A 19,135-nucleotide genomic window follows, 5' to 3' on the forward strand; every position below is an offset into this window, starting at 1 on the left:
AAAGAGAAATGTCTAACTCTTCTGCGAGAGAATACAAATGTTCCATTTCACTTAGAGAATTGATACCTTAATGCTACATAAAAATTGTTTACCCTATTTCCATAGCCTTCATTTTAGTAAAAATGATACTTTAATCAGTATTGCCAAGGACAGAATATCCATATATGTTTAGATAATTAAGGTTAAGTTTACTTTGAGCTATAATCTAATTTTAATCATTATGCATTCCAGTAGTCTTGGGAAGTTGACTAATATATAAAACTGAAGTTAATATTGTTTGACAAGCAACAGTAAAACTGCTTGCATTTTCACAAGTGGTTTACATTTAAAACTCCTCAGATTTTTTTTAGGGCTTCCCTGGTGGCGGTCCGCCTGCCGACGCAGGGGACGCGGGTTTGTGCCCCGGTCCGGGAGGATCCCACATGCCGCGGAGCGACTGGGCCCGTGAGCCATGGCCGCTGAGCCTGCGCGTCCGGTGCCTGTGCTCCGCAATGGGAGACGCCACAGCAGTGGGAGGCCCACATACCGCAAAAAAATAAAAAAACTCCTTAGATTTTTTTAACAGCAGTCCGTTTTAAAAGTTATTTTTTTACATAAAGGCAGCAAAGTCCTTAGATAAGCCAATGTAGCAATTAACAATTTCCAAATTATTTCTATTAAAGATGTTATTTTTAAATGCCTGTATTTACATATATATTTTGTTATATAAAACAATTTAAAAAGCATGTTTCTCCAAATATAATAATTCAACAGAAAAGAAGCATGATATTCCACAAATACTAACATTCCTGTGCCCATTTGTGTTCAAATCAATCATTTAATGAATGTCTATAAACAACTTATTGGTTTTTATCATATAATATAGTTTACTATACCTTAAGATCTTGCCTTGTGGCAAGAAGTTCAGATTCCTTCCCATAGAAATCAGACTGAAGCTGTTTTAGACTTTCCTGACTTTTTTCATAGGTATTTTGTAACACTGATATTTTCTGTTTCTCTGCTGCAAGTTCCTGTGCTGCTTGTGTTGACTGCTGCTGTAGTTTATTCTCAAGTTCTGTCTGAAACATACAATAGTTTTTTAAAACAGTATGCATACCAAAAACCAGTTACAAATATAGAATGAAATCCACACAACTAAGATTCCTAAGAACAAACTGAATTGTAGTTATGCCCTAAAATTCTACTTTAATAAAGTGTAACTTACCTTATAGTTACAAAATTAAAGAATTACAAAATTCAACAAGTCCTAATTTAAAAGACAAAAAATGAAACAGCAATTAAATAAAGAAAAAAGAATTTCACTGAGAATCCCAAGTACCAAGGTCTCAGGAGACTGAAAGTAACAAGTACATTCTGATGGAAGATACAGTGCTGCATGCTTTAAAAAATGATATAATTTAAGGTTGAACTATGGGAAATTTCTACACGAAGTAATTAAAAAGCCATTACTAAGTTGAAGTATACTGTTTCTACTCCTTGAAATTCAAGAATAACAAGAAATTTCTACAGGTCATCTTTATTAACATCAAGGCAGAAGAAGAGAAGAAAATGTTGCAAAGGTGCAACTCCTCTAAACTCTAAACCTTCAGTCTTTAAGAAGGTTCAGGAGATATGCACAAATTATGACATAAATAAAATATATGTAAGCATAGCATGAAAAGCAGCACTTGGCTTTTAAAATAAATACACTTCAATGAAACTGCTGTTGAAGTCATCAGCGACCCCCTTGTTCCAAAATCCAATATTCATGTCCTTGTCCACATCTCATTGAACATCCCAGCAGTCCTTCAAACAGTTGATGATGCCCCCTCCTAGAAACATTCTTCAACCTGGTTTCCAGGACATCTTGTGTTTTAGGTTCTCCTCCTACCTCACTGGTCATTCCATCTTAAAATCTTTTACTAGCTCCTCTCTTGTTTGATCTCTCAATACTGTGTGACCCCACGGTTCAGTCTCTAGCCCTCTTTTATTCTATATACAGTCTCTATTTAGAAGATCCCAACTAGACCCATTTTTATTAAGAATATAGATATAAAGTACTGTAGTTTACAGCTAGGCCTTGAAATATCTTTTTTAGGATCTGTTAGGAATAAGACTGATATTGTATTGTGTGTAAACTGCACAATGTGGAAAGCAGATATATCTGTGCAAAATCTTTGCCTCTGTGCTGTCAGTGTGATGTGGTTTCTGCATGGTTATATATTACTAGTGATTTTATCAAAACTTCTAAAACTTAAATTACATGGTAAAAGATCTGTAAGAGGCTGCCTAAGTGTTAGTTGGCACATAAAGATAATTGTAGAAGTTGAAGACATGATTGCTATATTTCAATGTTTATTCCCACTCAACATATTGCCTTCTAAGCTTTCTTTTTTTGTTCAAAGCATGATCTTAAATATATGTTTAAGTTAATGGACGTAACGCAGGGTTCCTACACTGTATTGGCGTATGTTGGTGGCCCTCTGTGCCCTAGATATATATGCACACACGGTGCAATTAAAAAGCTACAAAGTGAAAGTTGGTTTGGATCCTCTTCATTTCATTTGTTTAGCTTTTCTGTTATTTTTCTCTACTTACAAGTATTCCTGTGAATAAATCCTTGTTAAGTTAAATATTTTAAAAAATATTGTTTATTTACAATTGACTCCTGAATTTATGTCTCTAGCTCCAACCTCTCTGCCTGAACTCTGGGCTCATTATATCCAAGTACTTCCCTGACATCTTCACTTGAGTGATTGATAGATATCTATCTCAAGTAGAAATCTTGATCCCTGACAGCAACCCTGCTCCTCAAAAACATGCTACTTCCCCCAGTAAATATGGCCATCTATCCACTTGTACAAGCCACAAACCTAGAATTATTCTAGACTCCTCTTTCCATCATCTCTCACCATCTAACCTATCAGCAAGTCCTGATGACTCAGCTTACAAAAGATATTCCCAAATCATCCACTGCTAACACTTTAGTTCATGCCAGCATCTTGTACTTTCTAGACTACTGCAATAGTTTTTCAATGCCTTTCCTGCTTGCTCCTTTATGTCCCTTTAGTCAGATCCCACCATTCTCTGCTCAAAAATCTCCTAATCGATTCTAATTATCCTTTGAACAAAATACATCATTGTTATCTTCAAGATATATAATCTTCAAGATTATAATCTTCAAGTTTCTATGTTTATGCCTTTACCCCTGTCTACTTCTCTGAGCTCATCGCATATTACTCTTCCTCTCTCCACTATACTTAACTTATACTGGTCTCCGTTTTTAGAAAATACCAAACTTGTTCTAGCCTTAAGATCTTTGCATTAGTTGTCCCGCCCCGACCACTATATGGATAGCTCTTGTATTTCATGTTATCAGCTCAAATCTCTTCAGAGGGGCTTCTTTGATCACTCAACCTTTTAGTAGGACTCTGTCCCATCACTGTCTTTCACATCACCCTGTTTAAGTTTCTTCGCCCCAAGAAAGTTTAAGTCCATGAGAATAGGTTCCTTGTCTGTTCACAGCTACACCTCCAACACCTAGAACTGTGTCCGTGGCACAGAATAGGTGCCTAGTAATGTTTCTCGAATGAATAAATGACAAACAGATGGGAGGTGGACAAATAGAGCCCACGACATGCATTAAGAGCCTCTTATAATAGTCCACATAAGAGAAAAAAATAGCCTAGACTAAGACTGTGGAAGTTGGGAAATAAGAAAAGGGGATAGATTCAAGAGAGCTAGGAAGCAGATTGCCAGGAGGCAGTGCTAACTGCCTATAGAGGAAAGGGGGCTCATCACCACACACGTTATCTGATAACATCCCACATTACCTCCAATTTAGAGTCTTCACGATGAAGAATTCCTGGACATTGTTTTTCGTGTTGAAGACTACACTGCATTTTTTTTTTTTTTTTTGGTAGAATACTACTTCTTTTCTTTAACATTTTCCCCCCCACAATCTAGTTTTCTTTCTCTTCAATCACCTTTATGGCTCAAATAAGCCCTCTACAAAGTCTCAACACTGATCATAATTGCCCTCTGGGTTCATATTTGGGCCTTCATTTTACTTACTCTAAATGACAGGCTGATTCATTCATTCATTTTTTTAAAAATCATTGATAGCTTATTTGTTAGAAAACACAGTTCTCTGACTTTGAGGGATTCAAATCTATTAGTGGTTAAGTTAAATAAAAGAAAATAAAAAAATAAAAAGATCAATGTAACAGCTTGATAATGGGTTTAACAGAAGTAAACCCAAAGTTCCAAAGGAGAATACAGGAGGGTCAATCATTTACAATTTATCCTTCACAAGCTTATCAGTTTTTGCTCTAAAACAGGTCTGACTACATTTCTCCCTTCTAAAGATTTTTACCTTTAGTCTTCCAATATTAAAAATTTAAAGTGGAAACAACTATACAATATCTACTGTGATCTGATTTCATCCAATTCTGTAGCGTTATCTCCCCTCACTTCTCCACTTACGAGGTATTCCAATAGCAAATCTTCTATAACGACATTTTTTTTAAGTTTTGCAAACTTTGCTAATATTGTTTCCTCTCCTTTGAAATATCTAATTTCCTCTTTTGTTTAATCTTTCAAAATTAGCATCGTCTTCAAAGACACAGTTCAAATGCTAGCTCCTCTAGAAAGCCAGTCAAAATTTCCATTAAGTTCTAATTTTTCTCATTCTCCTTTCTACTAGTTTTCTTTTTCCCTACATACCTGATTCCTCATTAAATTATAGGCTACTTGAGAATAGGGGCCATATCCTATTCATTCTGTATTCCCACATTAGGTTTCAAATAAGGTTGGTACAGGAACTGATGACTTATATAGCCTTGCTGGATTTACCTGTGACTCCCAAACAATCACAATCACATTAAAAAAGTGTATGTATATGTGTGTTTCATATAGATAGATAGATGTAGATATAGATATATATGGGGTGTGTGTTGTGTGTGTGTATTCATACACATCTATACCCATTTAAACTTTATCCTTGTTTTTCCTATTTCACTGTGGCCCAGTGAAAAGTTTCCGGAGACCATCACTGTATGGTTTACCAGGCAAAATGACACTCTTAGATCATAGTTTGCTACACTTATATATAATATCCAACAACTATTTTGCTTCCACATGGCACTGGGCACACACAGTACTAGGTACTTTAAATACATTATCGCAATCTTTTTTTTTTAATAGATCTTTATTGAAGTATAATTGCTTCAAATTATCTCAACCTTTACAACTCTATGACCCTACTTTGTTTAGTCCAGAAAGATGGATCACTTTCCTGTGACCATAAACCTAATGTGTGTCACACAGAATTTAAATTCAAATTTGCCTGCCTCTAAAATTTATCTTCTTTCCATGATAGTACACTGCTCCTCAATAAAACTAAACAATTCTTGCCTTTCAGTGATTCTCTAGGTAACTCCAAATCCCAAGTCTAATTTACAGAGACTGGCTATCTACCCAACACTCCCCCAAAATGCTGTCCTCCCCGAGGTTAAAGGTGTTCCTTTTTCTAGCATTCATCCACTGACACAAGTGAACTACTGCTATGAATGTTTGTGACACCCCCTCCCCCCGACAAATTCTTGTTGAAGCCTAGATCAAATGTGATGGTATTTGGATGTGGAGTCTTTGGGAGGTCATGAGGGTGGAGCCCTCGTGAATGGGATTAGTGCCCTTATAAGAAGAAACACGAGATAATCTCAGTCATATAAGGATACAGCATATAAGGATACAGCAAGAAGACAGCTGTCCACATGCCAGAAAGTGGGCCCCCACCAGACATTCAATATGCCAGTGCCTTTATCTTAAACTTCCCAGTCTCCGGAACTGTGAGAAATAAATGCTTATTTTTTAAACCACCAAGTCTATGGTATTTTTGTTATAACAGTCCCAAGTAAGACAACTACCGATAAGAACATTTCCTCTGAATCTCAAAATCCTTAAGGTGTCATCTAGTAAAGCCATGCAAAGTATAGGCAATATATATTAATCATAAATCTGGAAGAAATCTTACTATAATTAATAAGTTAATAAAAAAGAAAATATGCTAAAAATAGTTGTTGGTTTTTTTTTAATTTACTAAGTCATACTGTTATAAAAATGAAGATCTAAGGAAAACTTGAATATGAGGCTAATAGATTTTGGGAAAAAATGACCTCAAGATATCAAATCATAGAACAAAATACATACTATGATAATTATATCCTGATGTATGATTATATACAACACACACAAAAAAAGGATAGACAAATTTGTCTACTCTTGTTTCTGTTATTAGAAAATTACCCTTTTGTAAAATAACCATAATAATAGTTATAAAAATAGTGGTCAACATAAAATATGTATTTGTGGGGTTAATTTTTTTTTCCTCTAGTAATGTGACAAGCCAACTATTAATAACATGACATATTTTGCTTGTTTTACATACTAGGGATCTTATATCTTTCTACTCCATGAACTAATTAATATGCATACATCAACAGTGGGGAAAACCTCATTTTGTTCAAATATTAAGTTCAATCCACTTTTATCAACTCTTAGTCTGGACAAGTATTAAAACATACTTAAGGGGCTTCCCTGGTGGCGCAGTGGTTGAGAGTCCGCCTGCCGATGCAGGGGACACGGGTTCGTGCCCCGGTCTGGGAGGATCCCACATGTCGCAAAGCGGCTGGGCCCGTGAGCCATGGCCGCTGAGCCTGCGCATCCGGAGCCTGTTGCTCCGCAACGGGAGAGGCCACAACAGTTAGAGGCCCGTGTACCGCAAAAAAAAAAAAAAACATACTTAAGGATGAAGAACGGATGCTTAATAATAAATCAGGATAGGTTTGGAAATGGAAACCATTATAACTTAAAAAACCAAACAATTATAAATATATGAAACCTATACTACTGAATATTTAAATATATCTCAATTTATGATTTTTGTTCTTGATTATATTCCCCTAATGAGGATAATTTATTTTTAAATTCCTGTAAAATTTTCTAATACACTAGAAATGTATAAATTATTCTCTTAACATTGTTAGTTATATCTTATTTTACAAAAAGGTAGTTTTATGCCTATCAAACAAATGATTAGTGCTAGAATTTCAAATAAGAATTATCTAACATGGTTATAGTGAATGGAAATCCAGACATAGATATTTAGTCATATAATTAAGTGCATTTATACATTTAACTTAGAAAAAATTTGAGCATATGTAAAATTTTCTTCGTTGTAACTCATCTGTGTTACTATCATATTGTTATCTTAACTGCAAAGTTTTTCTTCCCATAAAAAGTAAACAAATATATCACTACCTTCTGTGAAACAGCAATTTTAACCTCTCCTTGGAGTGCTTCAATTTGCTTTTTCTTCTGTTCAGTCAATTGCTTTAGCTCATTTATGTTACCCTGAAGTTGTTGTTCTTCTTTTTCCTTTTGTGTTAAACTATTCTGGGCCTGTATGACTTGTCCCTGCATTGAACTGAGCTCCAGCTTCAGCTGATGAGAAGTCTAAAAGAAAATAAAACCTGTTTAGCGTTCATTTATCCATGCAACACACATTTATTGAGTACCTATTCATGCCAAGCACTACTCTAAGTAGAAACTACTGAGTCTATTGGCCACAAATAATCAGTAGTAAACCAAAAAGAAAAATCCCTACCCTCATGGAGCTTTCATAACTGACACTATTCACTACTGGATGACATGCTGGATTAATCTTCAATATTTGTTTAATCTTGCCTTCCTTTTTAACTTATACATTTGGATAGAGCTTGCAAATGAACTAGATTAGTGTTCTCTTATATCATAGAAAAAGGGAAAATCAACATCAATCTTTAGATTGCTGAAATGTCTACTGTTTTGAATATTCTCAAAATGCTAACTGCATTCCCTGACAGTCCAGTGGTTAGGACTCGGTGCTTTCACTGCCAGGCCTGGGTTCGACCCCTGGTCAGGGAACTAAGATCCCTGCAAGCAGCACAGTGGGGCCAAAGAAAGTAAAATAAATAATTTTTTTAAAAAAATGCTAAATGAGCCTGTTGGCCAGTGAATCAGAAAAGATAGCTTCATATTAACTGTGATAAAACCAAGATAATTTTTGGCAAATATGTTTAGTATCTGTCTGATGACACTAAACTATACCACACAATTGTTTCCTCATTTAGAGATTTGAGGCATATTTTGCTACTACCTTATTTTAACAATCTTCTAGGATATATTTCTGTTCAAAATTAGATATCATATAGAAGTCACACTGAGGTTCCTCTGTGGCCAAGGTGAACTACACTACCTCTCACCCGTCCAACCAAAGTCATGTTTACATATTTTATGCATATTTCATTAAGAACCTAATTTGAGCATCTGACCATTCAAAGTTACTTTTGAAAAAGTTTCAGTGCTATATATGGATGCTTCAGCTTATCTCCAATACAAACGGAAATATTTTTGTGCAAAACAGGAGTCAGGTAGTGTTAATAATGATTATGTTATGATAACCAATAATAAAGTAATAGCTAACATTTGACCATTTATTTTGTTACAGCTGGTATTCTGAGCACTTTGAAATATATTAACCCATTTATTTCTCGCAATAAGTCTATGACACAGATTCTACTATTAGCCCCATCTTACTGCTGAGGAAACTGGAGCACAGAGAGATCAAGTCATCTGCCTAAGAAGGCAAGGCAAGACAGCATAGCTAATAATTGGCACAGTCAGGATATAAATTTGCACAATCTGGATTCACAGCTTGGGTATTAAACCTCTATAATTTTGCCACTTACATGGCTGGCATATAAAGCACAGGTGTCTTCTTTCAATCAACAACCAGAACACAATCACACTAAAGACTTGTCAGGACCATGTTTTGCTGCTTTATCAAATCTGATCTCTAGAAAGCTACATGCCTGGACTCTAGCTGCTAGAGGTATGTCTTCAGAGAATAACAATATATATTATACCCATTTATTTCCTCATTTGCTTGTTTGTTTTGATGGAGAACAAAAGAAGCATTAATCATAGAAAAATCTCTGAATTGTTATAAAACCATTATCAAATATGCCATTAATATAAATGTCCATGAAATAAAGAGCCCTTAAAATGTCATTTCTATGGAAAATCTATTAAGACTTTTTTTATCCATAGTAATGTTCCTTAATCTAGATTATCTAATTATAACTCTACAGTTAGTTGACCCAATTTTCTACCTTTATTAATAATAATCTTTTATTTTGGGCCTTTTATTAAACTAGCTTGAAACTTTTTAGTAGTAGGTAGAACACAAATGAAAAAACCTTCTTTTGACTTAAGTATTGTGAAAATATTTTGAAAATATAAAGACCTTATTATGCTTTACATATTTTTTGTTATAGAAAAAAAATCTTACCTCCTTCTCTTTTTCAAGTGACTTTTTCAGTTCATTCTGTTCCTTATGCGTGCTTTCTGTCTGTACTTGAAGTTGCTGCTTTAATTCTTTGCACGTTTTCTCCTAAAAAAATGGAAACTACATTATGCAGAAAATATTTGTAGTGAATTTAAGAATTTTGGTTTACAATCTCAGTAAGATCCACACAAGGAAATAAACCAGAATCACTGATGATTTAAGATGGGACAAAATCATCCATTTCAATAATAAAAACAGGCAAATATTATAGCAGTAAATGGGGAGGGAGAGGAAAAGGCTAAGAGTTTCTATTATCAACCAATAGTCACAATAAATACTTTAGATAATATTTAGACAAGATTTTAGAATACTTTGGAAACCACATTTTTATGTCACAGAATTAATTAACTTATACTATTTTAAAAGTAGAATAATGGGCTTCAAAAAATGGAAGCAAATTTTTTTAAAGTATTGAAACAACAAATAAAAATAATTACATATAACTTAAGTGGGAACATATACAGATAGAAGATGTTTCCTCCAAACAGAAAGGAACATAAAAACAACATACGAAAATCATGTTTTTTATGGTACTCAACACTTTCACTGACCTTCATATTGAGAACAAAAGAATTTTACTTTTGCTGTTATTCTGGGTCAAAATATTTCTGAGAATACATTCCTCTTTACACATTTCCTGAGACTCAGATTTTTTTTCTCTATAGTTTAAATATTTTTTACAGTATCTCTAAGACATGGTATTATCTAGAGTTTTAGAAAATTGAATGAAGAATTAAGAAAGCTTATAGCACCAGAGTTAAAAATCATTTAGATCTTTCTGGTCTTCTTTCTTTTTTTTTATAGTCAAGTGAAAAACATTTCAACTAGTAGCTATATTCTCTGTGGAAGTGTCCCTGAGGACAAACATGCTGTAGTCTTTCCCAAATCTAGCACCAGACCCAGAATAGAGAAAAACTATATACTCAACTGAAAATTTTCTGGGCCATTGGAAAATCACACACACAAACACCAATATCTTTTTCTCAGGTTAAGTAATCCCAATTCCTTTCCTCTAAGAACACTTAAAATCACTTAAATGCAGGGTGAAAAGTCAACAGTGAATTAAGCAGAAAAGTCACTACATTTTAAATAAAAATCACTTCTACCTAAGACAGTAAACATAAACAACTAACCAAATCTAATACAGCAGCTTTTCCTTTCTGGTTTTCCTTTTCAAATTCACTTTTGGAGTTCTTCAAAGAATCAGAAACTTCTGATAATTTCTCTTTTGCTGCAGAAAGCTCTGCTACTAGAGTTTCTTTCTCCATCTTCACTTTTTGTAGTTCTGTTACTGCTGTGTGAACTTTGTTATTCAATTCCTTGTACTGCATCTTTGCATCTTGACTTAAATTTTCAATTTCTTGTTTAAGGACTTTTTTTTCTTCTTCTTGCTTGTTAAGCATTTGCTTAATATTTTCAAGCGCTTCAGATTTCTTCTGTAGATCCAACTTTGTATTGGATACTCTAAATATTTAAGAAACAATTTCTTTAATAATGCATAATTTACCATTCAAATAAATTATTGAGTTTTAAAACTTTCTTGTGTAGTTAAGAAGTAAAAACAATAATTTAATATCATAAAACCACACAACTGAAAAATGCCTTAGAACATCTGATCCAATGATTTAACAGATGAAGATGATTTTCCTCAAGTCAAATAAATTAGTGGTAAAGCCAAGACCATCTAAGCCCATGACTTAATCCAGTCTTGTTGACCACAATGTATCACCAAATAAATCTGTGCAAACAGCAAACCCTCTAGTGTATGACAGCCAGAAATGTTTTCCCATGTGCCCTAAAGAACCTATTTATTACATTAGCCCCCATGCACAGAACTCTGCCTCTTTCCTTGAAAAACTAAAACACATTATGTGTTTGCCAGGTCTTAAACTTGAAAACACATAAGATAACCAGGAAAAATAAAGTTAAAAAATAGAAGAAATATTTCATTTCAAACATGGAGGAAAGACAAAAGATTTACTTTAATCCTAGAGCCTAGCAGATTATATAAAAGATTTGTTATCATTTAATATAAGTTTTCTACACCGGAATGAATTAAAAAGTTACAAGAACCTGAAACTAACATGATATTGTAAATCAACTATACTTCAATTTTTTAAAACAGGAAAAAAAAAGTTATAAGAATGAGGAAATGAAGATATTCATTTTTATGAATGAAGATATTCATTCATAATTCCTCATTTAAATGAGGAAATGAAGATATTCATTCAAGTTTAAGAAAGTTAAACTAAAGACTTTGCTTTCATAAAATGAATAAAATTATGCATATTACATATCAAAAGAAAAGAACACATTAAAGATCAACCATTTTTTAAAGTGCAAATGAAACCAAGTGCAAAGTAATATTTCTAGAATGCATACTATTTCCAATGTACTTTACTATCAATGTACTTTATTATAAATTCAACAATATGTTAAAGAGAGGTTATTAAAAAATGTACCAGCCACATAATTGAAGTTGGGTATTAAAACAATACCAGAACTGCATCTATACCTTGAAGTTTTCTAACTTTTAGTCCCAGAAACTTACTTTTACTTTAAAAAAAGTAGCTAGAACATATGAAGGCACATTCACAGGATCCTGTACCTTGTGGATTTTTAAAGGTCTAAATAGAAAAGTCATTGTACTAATATTACTTTACCATTTAATATAGTTAAAATCCCTGTCAAGCAACCCTAAAACTGGGACTTGATATATTTACTATGCTACTTAACTTTTCCATAAGTAATTATTATAAAATCATAAGACTATGTGAATCAAAGAAAGCAAACAGAAATAAAGGCTTGCACAAATACCATATGCTAACATATATATATGAAATCTAAGAAAAAAACAAAAAATGTCATGAAGAACCTAAGGGGTAAAATGGGAATAAAGACACAGACCTACTAGAGAATGCACTTGAGGACATGGGGAGGGGGAAGGGTAAGCTGTGACAAAGTGAGAGAGTGGCATGGACATATATACACTACCAAACGTAAAACAGATAGCTAGTGGGAAGCAGCCGCATAGCACAGGGAGATAGCTCGGTGCTTTGTGACCACCTAGTGGGGGGAGATAGGGAGAGTGGGAGGGAGACGCAAGAGGGAAGAGATATGGGAACATATGTATATGTATAACTGATTCACTTTGTTATAAAGCAGAAACTAACACACCATTGTAAAGCAATTATACTCCAATAAAGATGTAAAAAAAAAAAAGTCAGTTTTGATATCTATCTTTATCTATACCAGCTCTCTATTATGTAAAAAAGTTAATAGTAGATCCCTATTTATATTGAAACTTGTATATATATATCACACAAATACATACAGAATTTTATTTTAAATATGCCTGTTTTCTATTACACTAAAACCCTTTGAGACATATCTCATTAAATATTTTAAATTAGTGGCTTTACATTTCATGACAAACCTCTAGACATAAAAATAATAAAAAATTCTTTAGTACAAAAAAAAAAGAAATAAAGCCTTGCATAGTGACTATAAAACTTAGTTTATTTTTTTCAAAGTCACTTAAGGAAGTAATAAATAAATCCACAATCTGGGAAACCTTAACATCCCTTTCTCAGAAACTGACAGAAATGACCAGAGAAAAAAATTGGCAAGGATATAGAAGATTAGAACAACATTATCAACCACCTTAACCTAACTGATATTTATAGAACACTTTACCCAAAAACACATATATGTGTACATGGAAACTTAACCAAGATAAACCATACACTGTGCCCTAAATGAAAATTTGAAATGTCTGAATTTTACTGAGTATGTTCTCCTACCAAAATGGAATTAAATTAGAAATGAATAACAGTAAGATATCTAGAAGGGTCCTAAATATTTGAAAAGTAAACAATATACTCCTAAGTAACCTGTAAATCAAAGAAATCACAAAGGATATTTGAAAATACATTAAACCGCAGAGTAATGAAAATACATTATAAGATGGAATTTGGAGGGAAAGAGTTGCATGCAGAGTGAAGGTGGCCCTTGAGAAAGTGGAGCTCTGTACCCTGTTATCTGGGCTGAGTCCTATGACCAGGGGTGAGGTTTAGTCAAACCTCAGATGTGTTTACCCAGCCCTTCTTTCTTAGGCAGTTCTCTAGAAATGCAGGACCCCACATAAGAAATGTTTGCATAAAGTATAAAGGCAAAAATTTTTAAAACCTCAGTAGAAATGGAAAGAAACACTGGGCCCATAGCGGGCCTTGGGAAAGAGAACAAGAACCAACTCAAAGGTCATCTTCACAGACACATGACTGGGTTCCGGAGGTGACAAATCACTCAGTGGGTGATACAAAGGATCAGATGTACTCCCCAAATACCTAGGCACTGGAAACGACGATGTTAAGAGAAGAAATGCCACTTGAGGCACAAAATGCATCTGTATATCCTCAAGTTCACAATGTCAGGACCCAATTTACTAGCTGTGAGAACAAAAACATTTTGTCATCACTCCCAAAACAAGGATGAAACCATGAAGGTATAAAACAATTTACTATCATCAACTTTGATGGGTTTTATTTCATTTCCCTGAAAGGTACTGAATAACTTTCCCAGGCTCTCAGCTTCCAGCTTTACTACTGAGAGTCAAAAACCCTCACCATCCTGACACAGATCCAGTCTGCCAACTGTCAGAGTGGTGTATTTGGCCTTTAAAGACAAAGTCTACTGAAATGTGACTGGTCACAAGCCCTCCTATTTAACCATACTGTGATGGCTTTATTTTTCATTCACATTAATATCAGTAGTTGATAGAATCAAATAAATCTTTAAGCACTGTGATAGCAAAATTGAAATCTTATGAAACTTAGTTTATAATCCTCTCCCTTAAGTAGTTTAGCTTACGTTTCTTTCTCCTTTTCAAGTTGTTTACTCAATTCTGTGGCTCTAAGCTCTAAATCTGTGTTCAGCTGTCTTTGCTCTTGTAGATCCTGCAAAGCTTGCTCCTTGTTTGCTTTAACTTCAAGAGTATCAGCTTCCAGTTTCTATGGCAGAAATATAAAACCATTTTAATATCAACGATTATCTATCTATTAAACATTATAACATTTATTTACACTCAAATTAGTGTTGACATAACACACAAAAATAACCAAAAATATTTATGTTATAATAAAAAACACATTCTGAAGCCATCACTGAATAAAGAAGCCATTTATCTTGGAATCTTTCAGAAGACCTAGCAGCTGGCTTTATATATGACAGGCAGTCACTAAGTTTTCACTTTTTAAAATGAACTCTGGGGCTTCCCTGGTGGCGCAGTGGTTGAGAGTCCGCCTGCCGATGCAGGGGACACGGGTTCGTGCCCTGGTCCGGGAAGATCCCACATGCCGCGGAGCAGCTGGGCCCGTGAGCCATGGCCGCTAAGCCTGTGCGTCCGGAGCCTATGCTCCGCAACAGGAGAGGCCACAGCAGTGAGAGGCCCGCATACCACAAAAAAAAATTAATTAATTAAAAAATTAAATAAATAAATAAAATGAACTCTGAATAAGAGAATAAATTTAATTATATTTATTACTTGAGTAAAAGTTATTAACTCAAGTTTGAAAAAACTAAGTAACAGGTTCACACAAGGGCCCACTTAAAATATATAATCCTGGGACTTCCCTGGTAGAGCAGCGGTTAAGAATCTGCCTGCCAATGCAGGAGACACGGGTTCAAGCCCTGGTCTGGGAAGATCCCACATGCCACGGAGCAACTAAGTCCGTGCGCTACAACTACTAAACCTGTGCTCTACAGCCCACGAGCCACAACTACTGAGCCTGCACACCTAGAGCCCGTGCTCTGCAATAAGAGAAGCCACCACAATGAGAAGCACGCACACCGCAACAAAGAGTAGCTCCCGCTTGCCACAACTAGAGAAAGCCTGCACGCAGCAACGAAGACCCAATGCAGCCAAAAATAAGTAAATTTATTTTAAAATAAATAAATAAAATATATAATCCTTTATATTCAGCTTACAACACTGTTATATAATTATAAATATTCAAAACTAAAATGGAGTTGTCATGTCATCCTTCTCATTAACACCTATTGACCCTAAATATAAAGCCAATTAAACTTCTGATTTTGCTTCTTTAATCTCTTGGTCTAGAGATTATTATTCTTCACACTATGGCTTCTATTTCATACATATACATATAACTGTATGTATTTTTACAAAGTTACAAAATCAAACTGTTAAATATATAGTTTAAACATCTATAAGCAATGCTTTTCTTGTATAGTTGTAAAAATTTTGCATACTATTTTATAAGCCAATTTAGGTACCCGTGGCTCTTACTCAACACTTACACTGGATATTCAATGTAACTATGTTAATTCTATTAACTACATATATACACAAACACACACATATATATATAAAACAGGTGGAATACTTCCTAAAATAATAATTACAAAATGTTAAATATCCGACATTGTCATGGATCACAATAGACACTAGTGGTTCTAAATATCTTTTTTTTGGGGGGGGGGCACACCACGAGGCATGCGGGATCTTAGTTCCTTGACCAGGGATCAAACGCGTACCTGCCCTGCAGTGGAAGCATGGAGTCTTAACCACTGTACCACCAGAGAAGTCCCTAAATAACTATTTTTAAAAGATACTCAAATAGAATTCTCATTAGATGCCTTTCATCTTAAAAAAAAGACCAAAATAAAGTTTTTCTGTTCTTTTCAACCATTACATCATGTAATTGATCATACCATTATCACTGACCATAAAGAAAAGGGAACCCATAAATAGAATTGTAAATGTAATTTTCTTCTTCCATGTTATATTGCTATAGATGCACATATAGAAATATACATAGCCCATGATTCTATAATTGTACAGAAGTGCTTCATCTGACTGTGAAGGTATAAGTTACATATATAGTAACTTGAGAAATTTTTCTTTAACTTACAGAAGTTCTAATTTAAAGGACAAAGGACTCAGGTCAAATCCTTCTCTAATATGTGTAGTCAGTCATTTAATCTCTTTAGTATAAATCAATACTTTCACTTGAAGTTGTGTTAAAGAAAGAAGCAATTTACCATAATGTAAATTATAATAGTTTTAATAATATTAAATTAGAAACAAAATCCAAAGGGTATAAATGTAAAATGTAAAAAAAGGAAGAAATATACCATACCTGAATATTACATTGGAATAAGGAGGGAAGGAGACAGGAATGATAGGGCAGAAGAGACGTCACAACAATAAAAAACTAAGTTCCTTGTAATTAGAGTAGATCCTTGGTTGGTTGTCTCTTTAAAACACTTACACATTACAATGCAACCCGTATATATGTAAACTGCTATTTGTAAAAGCCATCCATTAGTGAAGAAATTAAAAGTAAAGGTGGAATCCAAAATTAAGACATGAAAAAACTACAAGTAATTTTTTAAACTGGTATATCACAACTTCACACTTGTTTGCAAATTTAAAATCTTTGATTCCTTCTAGGTCATCAATTTCCATTGCTACAGCAGTAGAAAATATGGCCACAGTTTCCTTTATACAAACCTTAATTTGACATTCCAGTTCTTCAGTTTTCTGTTCTAAAGAGAGGTGTTTCTCTTTATATTCTTTAAGATGACTTTCCAGCTGACTGCAATGTTCTTGCTTATCCTGCAACTTTGTAGTGACCTGATCCAACTGAGTAGTGATCTTATTTAACTCCTATAAAAAATACAATTAAAGATAACTTTGGTAAGGTTTACTTTGCTATAATGCCCAAATGTTTGTTCAAAGTAAAGTAGAAAACTCTAACTTTATTTAAGAAACTATTGTGAGTAAGACCATAGATAAGTCTAATAATATATCAGAGGTTATATTTACCCACCAATGTAAAGGACCTGAACTGAAGTTGTACATAGTCTGAGATACTACGTTTACATACATAAGAGCTCAATAACTTTTTCTAGGAAGAGTTATTTTAGGAGCCAAAAGATACAACAGAATATTAAACAGGCTAATAATAAAACAACACTTTTATACTATAATTAAATGTTTTCAATGTTCAAAACACCATTTTTTAATATAATTTTTTAATTACAGGGATTACATTATAAAACTTGAGCAATTCATTGGGAATATCTAGTTGCACAGAAAAAAACAAAATAAAAATTACTAGTAAATCCACTACCCACAGATAATTACTATTTTTTCATAACTTTCCTTCTAGTCTTTTCTGTATGTTAGTTTCTATTTTTTGATTTGTACTTTTAAAATAAAGGAGGTCGCTTTACATACTGTTTTACTGTACCCTCCTTTGTTTTTTTTGTTGTTGTTTTGTGGGTTTTTTTGCGGTACGCGGACCTCTCACTGCTGTGGCCTCTCCTGTTGCGGAGCATAGGCTCCAGACGCGCAGGCTCAGTGGCCATGGCTCACGGGCCCAGCCGCTCTGCGGCATGTGGGATCTTCCCGGACCGGGGCACAAACCCATGTCCCCTGCATCAGCAGGCAGACTCTCAACCACTGCGCCACCAGGGAAGCCCTAACCTCCTTTGTTTTTACATAACAATGCGTCATGAAACTGTGACATTATTTTCTAAAATATCATTATACATAACTGCGTAAATTTCTATTTTATCAATACAGACCATTTTTTGCCAAATGTCCTATTTTATATTCTTAGATTGCTACAAACCTTTCTGCAGATATGCTAACAGCATGCTTAAAACTACGATTATTCCCTTAGGGTAAAGGACTAAAAGTGAGCTAATGAATATGAAAAATCCTAAAGGTCTTAAAATAAATATATTGCCAACCAGCTTCCCCTACCACCATCAAAAGGTTCAACTAATGTATACTATCGCAAGCAAGGTATGGAAGTGGCTTGTTCTTCTACACCATGTCCAATCCTTCCAGTGTTAAACACTTACAAACATTTTACCTTAATAAAGGCATATTCCATTATTGTCTTAATTTGCAATTGGTTCTTAATGAACTTGAGGATTTGCTAATATAGTTTTGATCATTTACTTTTGTTTTTAGTCACTTATTTCTTATGTAAAAGTGTTTTAAACATCAAAAATATTAGCCCTTCATCAGACATACTTCAGAAAATGTTTTATTCTTTTGCTACTTGCTTTAGAATTTTGTAATATTTTTGGCAGGTAAATTTTAAACTTTTATGTGGTTATTCTTATAAATACTTTTTCCACTATAGTTCCTGGCACTGACCTAATACTTAGAAAATACTTTCCAGATGTGTTTAGCAATAATGTAAATAACAATATAAAGTAAAAAGCAAGCTGCAGAACAACATATATAATGATAGTATATGTATAAAACAAAAAGATCTGTGTATGTGTATATACACACACACATATATTTTTGTTCAATGTTTATATATGTCTGGAAGGATACATACCAAATTTAAAAGCAAAATTTCCATATAAGGAGAAAAGACGGATTGGGGTTAAGGGTTAATATAGAAAATCATTTTGTTTTGTTAACTTCAGACACTACTATATTGTTTAAAAACTGTTTGGACCAACAACCAGTATTTACTTCTCAAGCAAAAAGTAAACTTTAAAAATTCCTACCTGGTCAAAGGTAAGAAAAATCTACATTTTGAGCTTGGCCCTAAAGGAGGAAGCTTTTATTCTACCAGAAGTGTCGAGAAGAGTAACTTGTGTATGCTTTCCAGCCCTACTTACTCCTACCCCCAAGAAAAGAGAGTAACTCTTACT

The 19,135-nt window shown here is 34.0% G+C and overlaps 1 protein-coding gene across 2 annotated transcripts in view; it reads right to left on the bottom strand.

Annotated features, from left to right (window-relative positions):
* EEA1 (early endosome antigen 1) overlaps positions 1–19,135 on the bottom strand; it is a 133,970-nt gene that overhangs the window by 15,031 nt on the left and 99,804 nt on the right. For both annotated transcript variants that reach the window (XM_067697527.1, XM_067697526.1), the window contains 6 exons: positions 16,962–17,117; positions 14,297–14,436; positions 10,561–10,891; positions 9,371–9,472; positions 7,300–7,494; positions 876–1,058 (listed from right to left, as the gene is read on the bottom strand). In XM_067697527.1, coding sequence (XP_067553628.1) covers positions 876–1,058; positions 7,300–7,494; positions 9,371–9,472; positions 10,561–10,891; positions 14,297–14,436; positions 16,962–17,117 — 1,107 coding nt within the window. The remainder of the gene's footprint in view (positions 1–875; positions 1,059–7,299; positions 7,495–9,370; positions 9,473–10,560; positions 10,892–14,296; positions 14,437–16,961; positions 17,118–19,135) is intronic.

The sequence above is a fragment of the Pseudorca crassidens genome, chromosome 11, assembly GCF_039906515.1.
Source record: "Pseudorca crassidens isolate mPseCra1 chromosome 11, mPseCra1.hap1, whole genome shotgun sequence".
NCBI lineage: Eukaryota > Metazoa > Chordata > Mammalia > Artiodactyla > Delphinidae > Pseudorca > Pseudorca crassidens.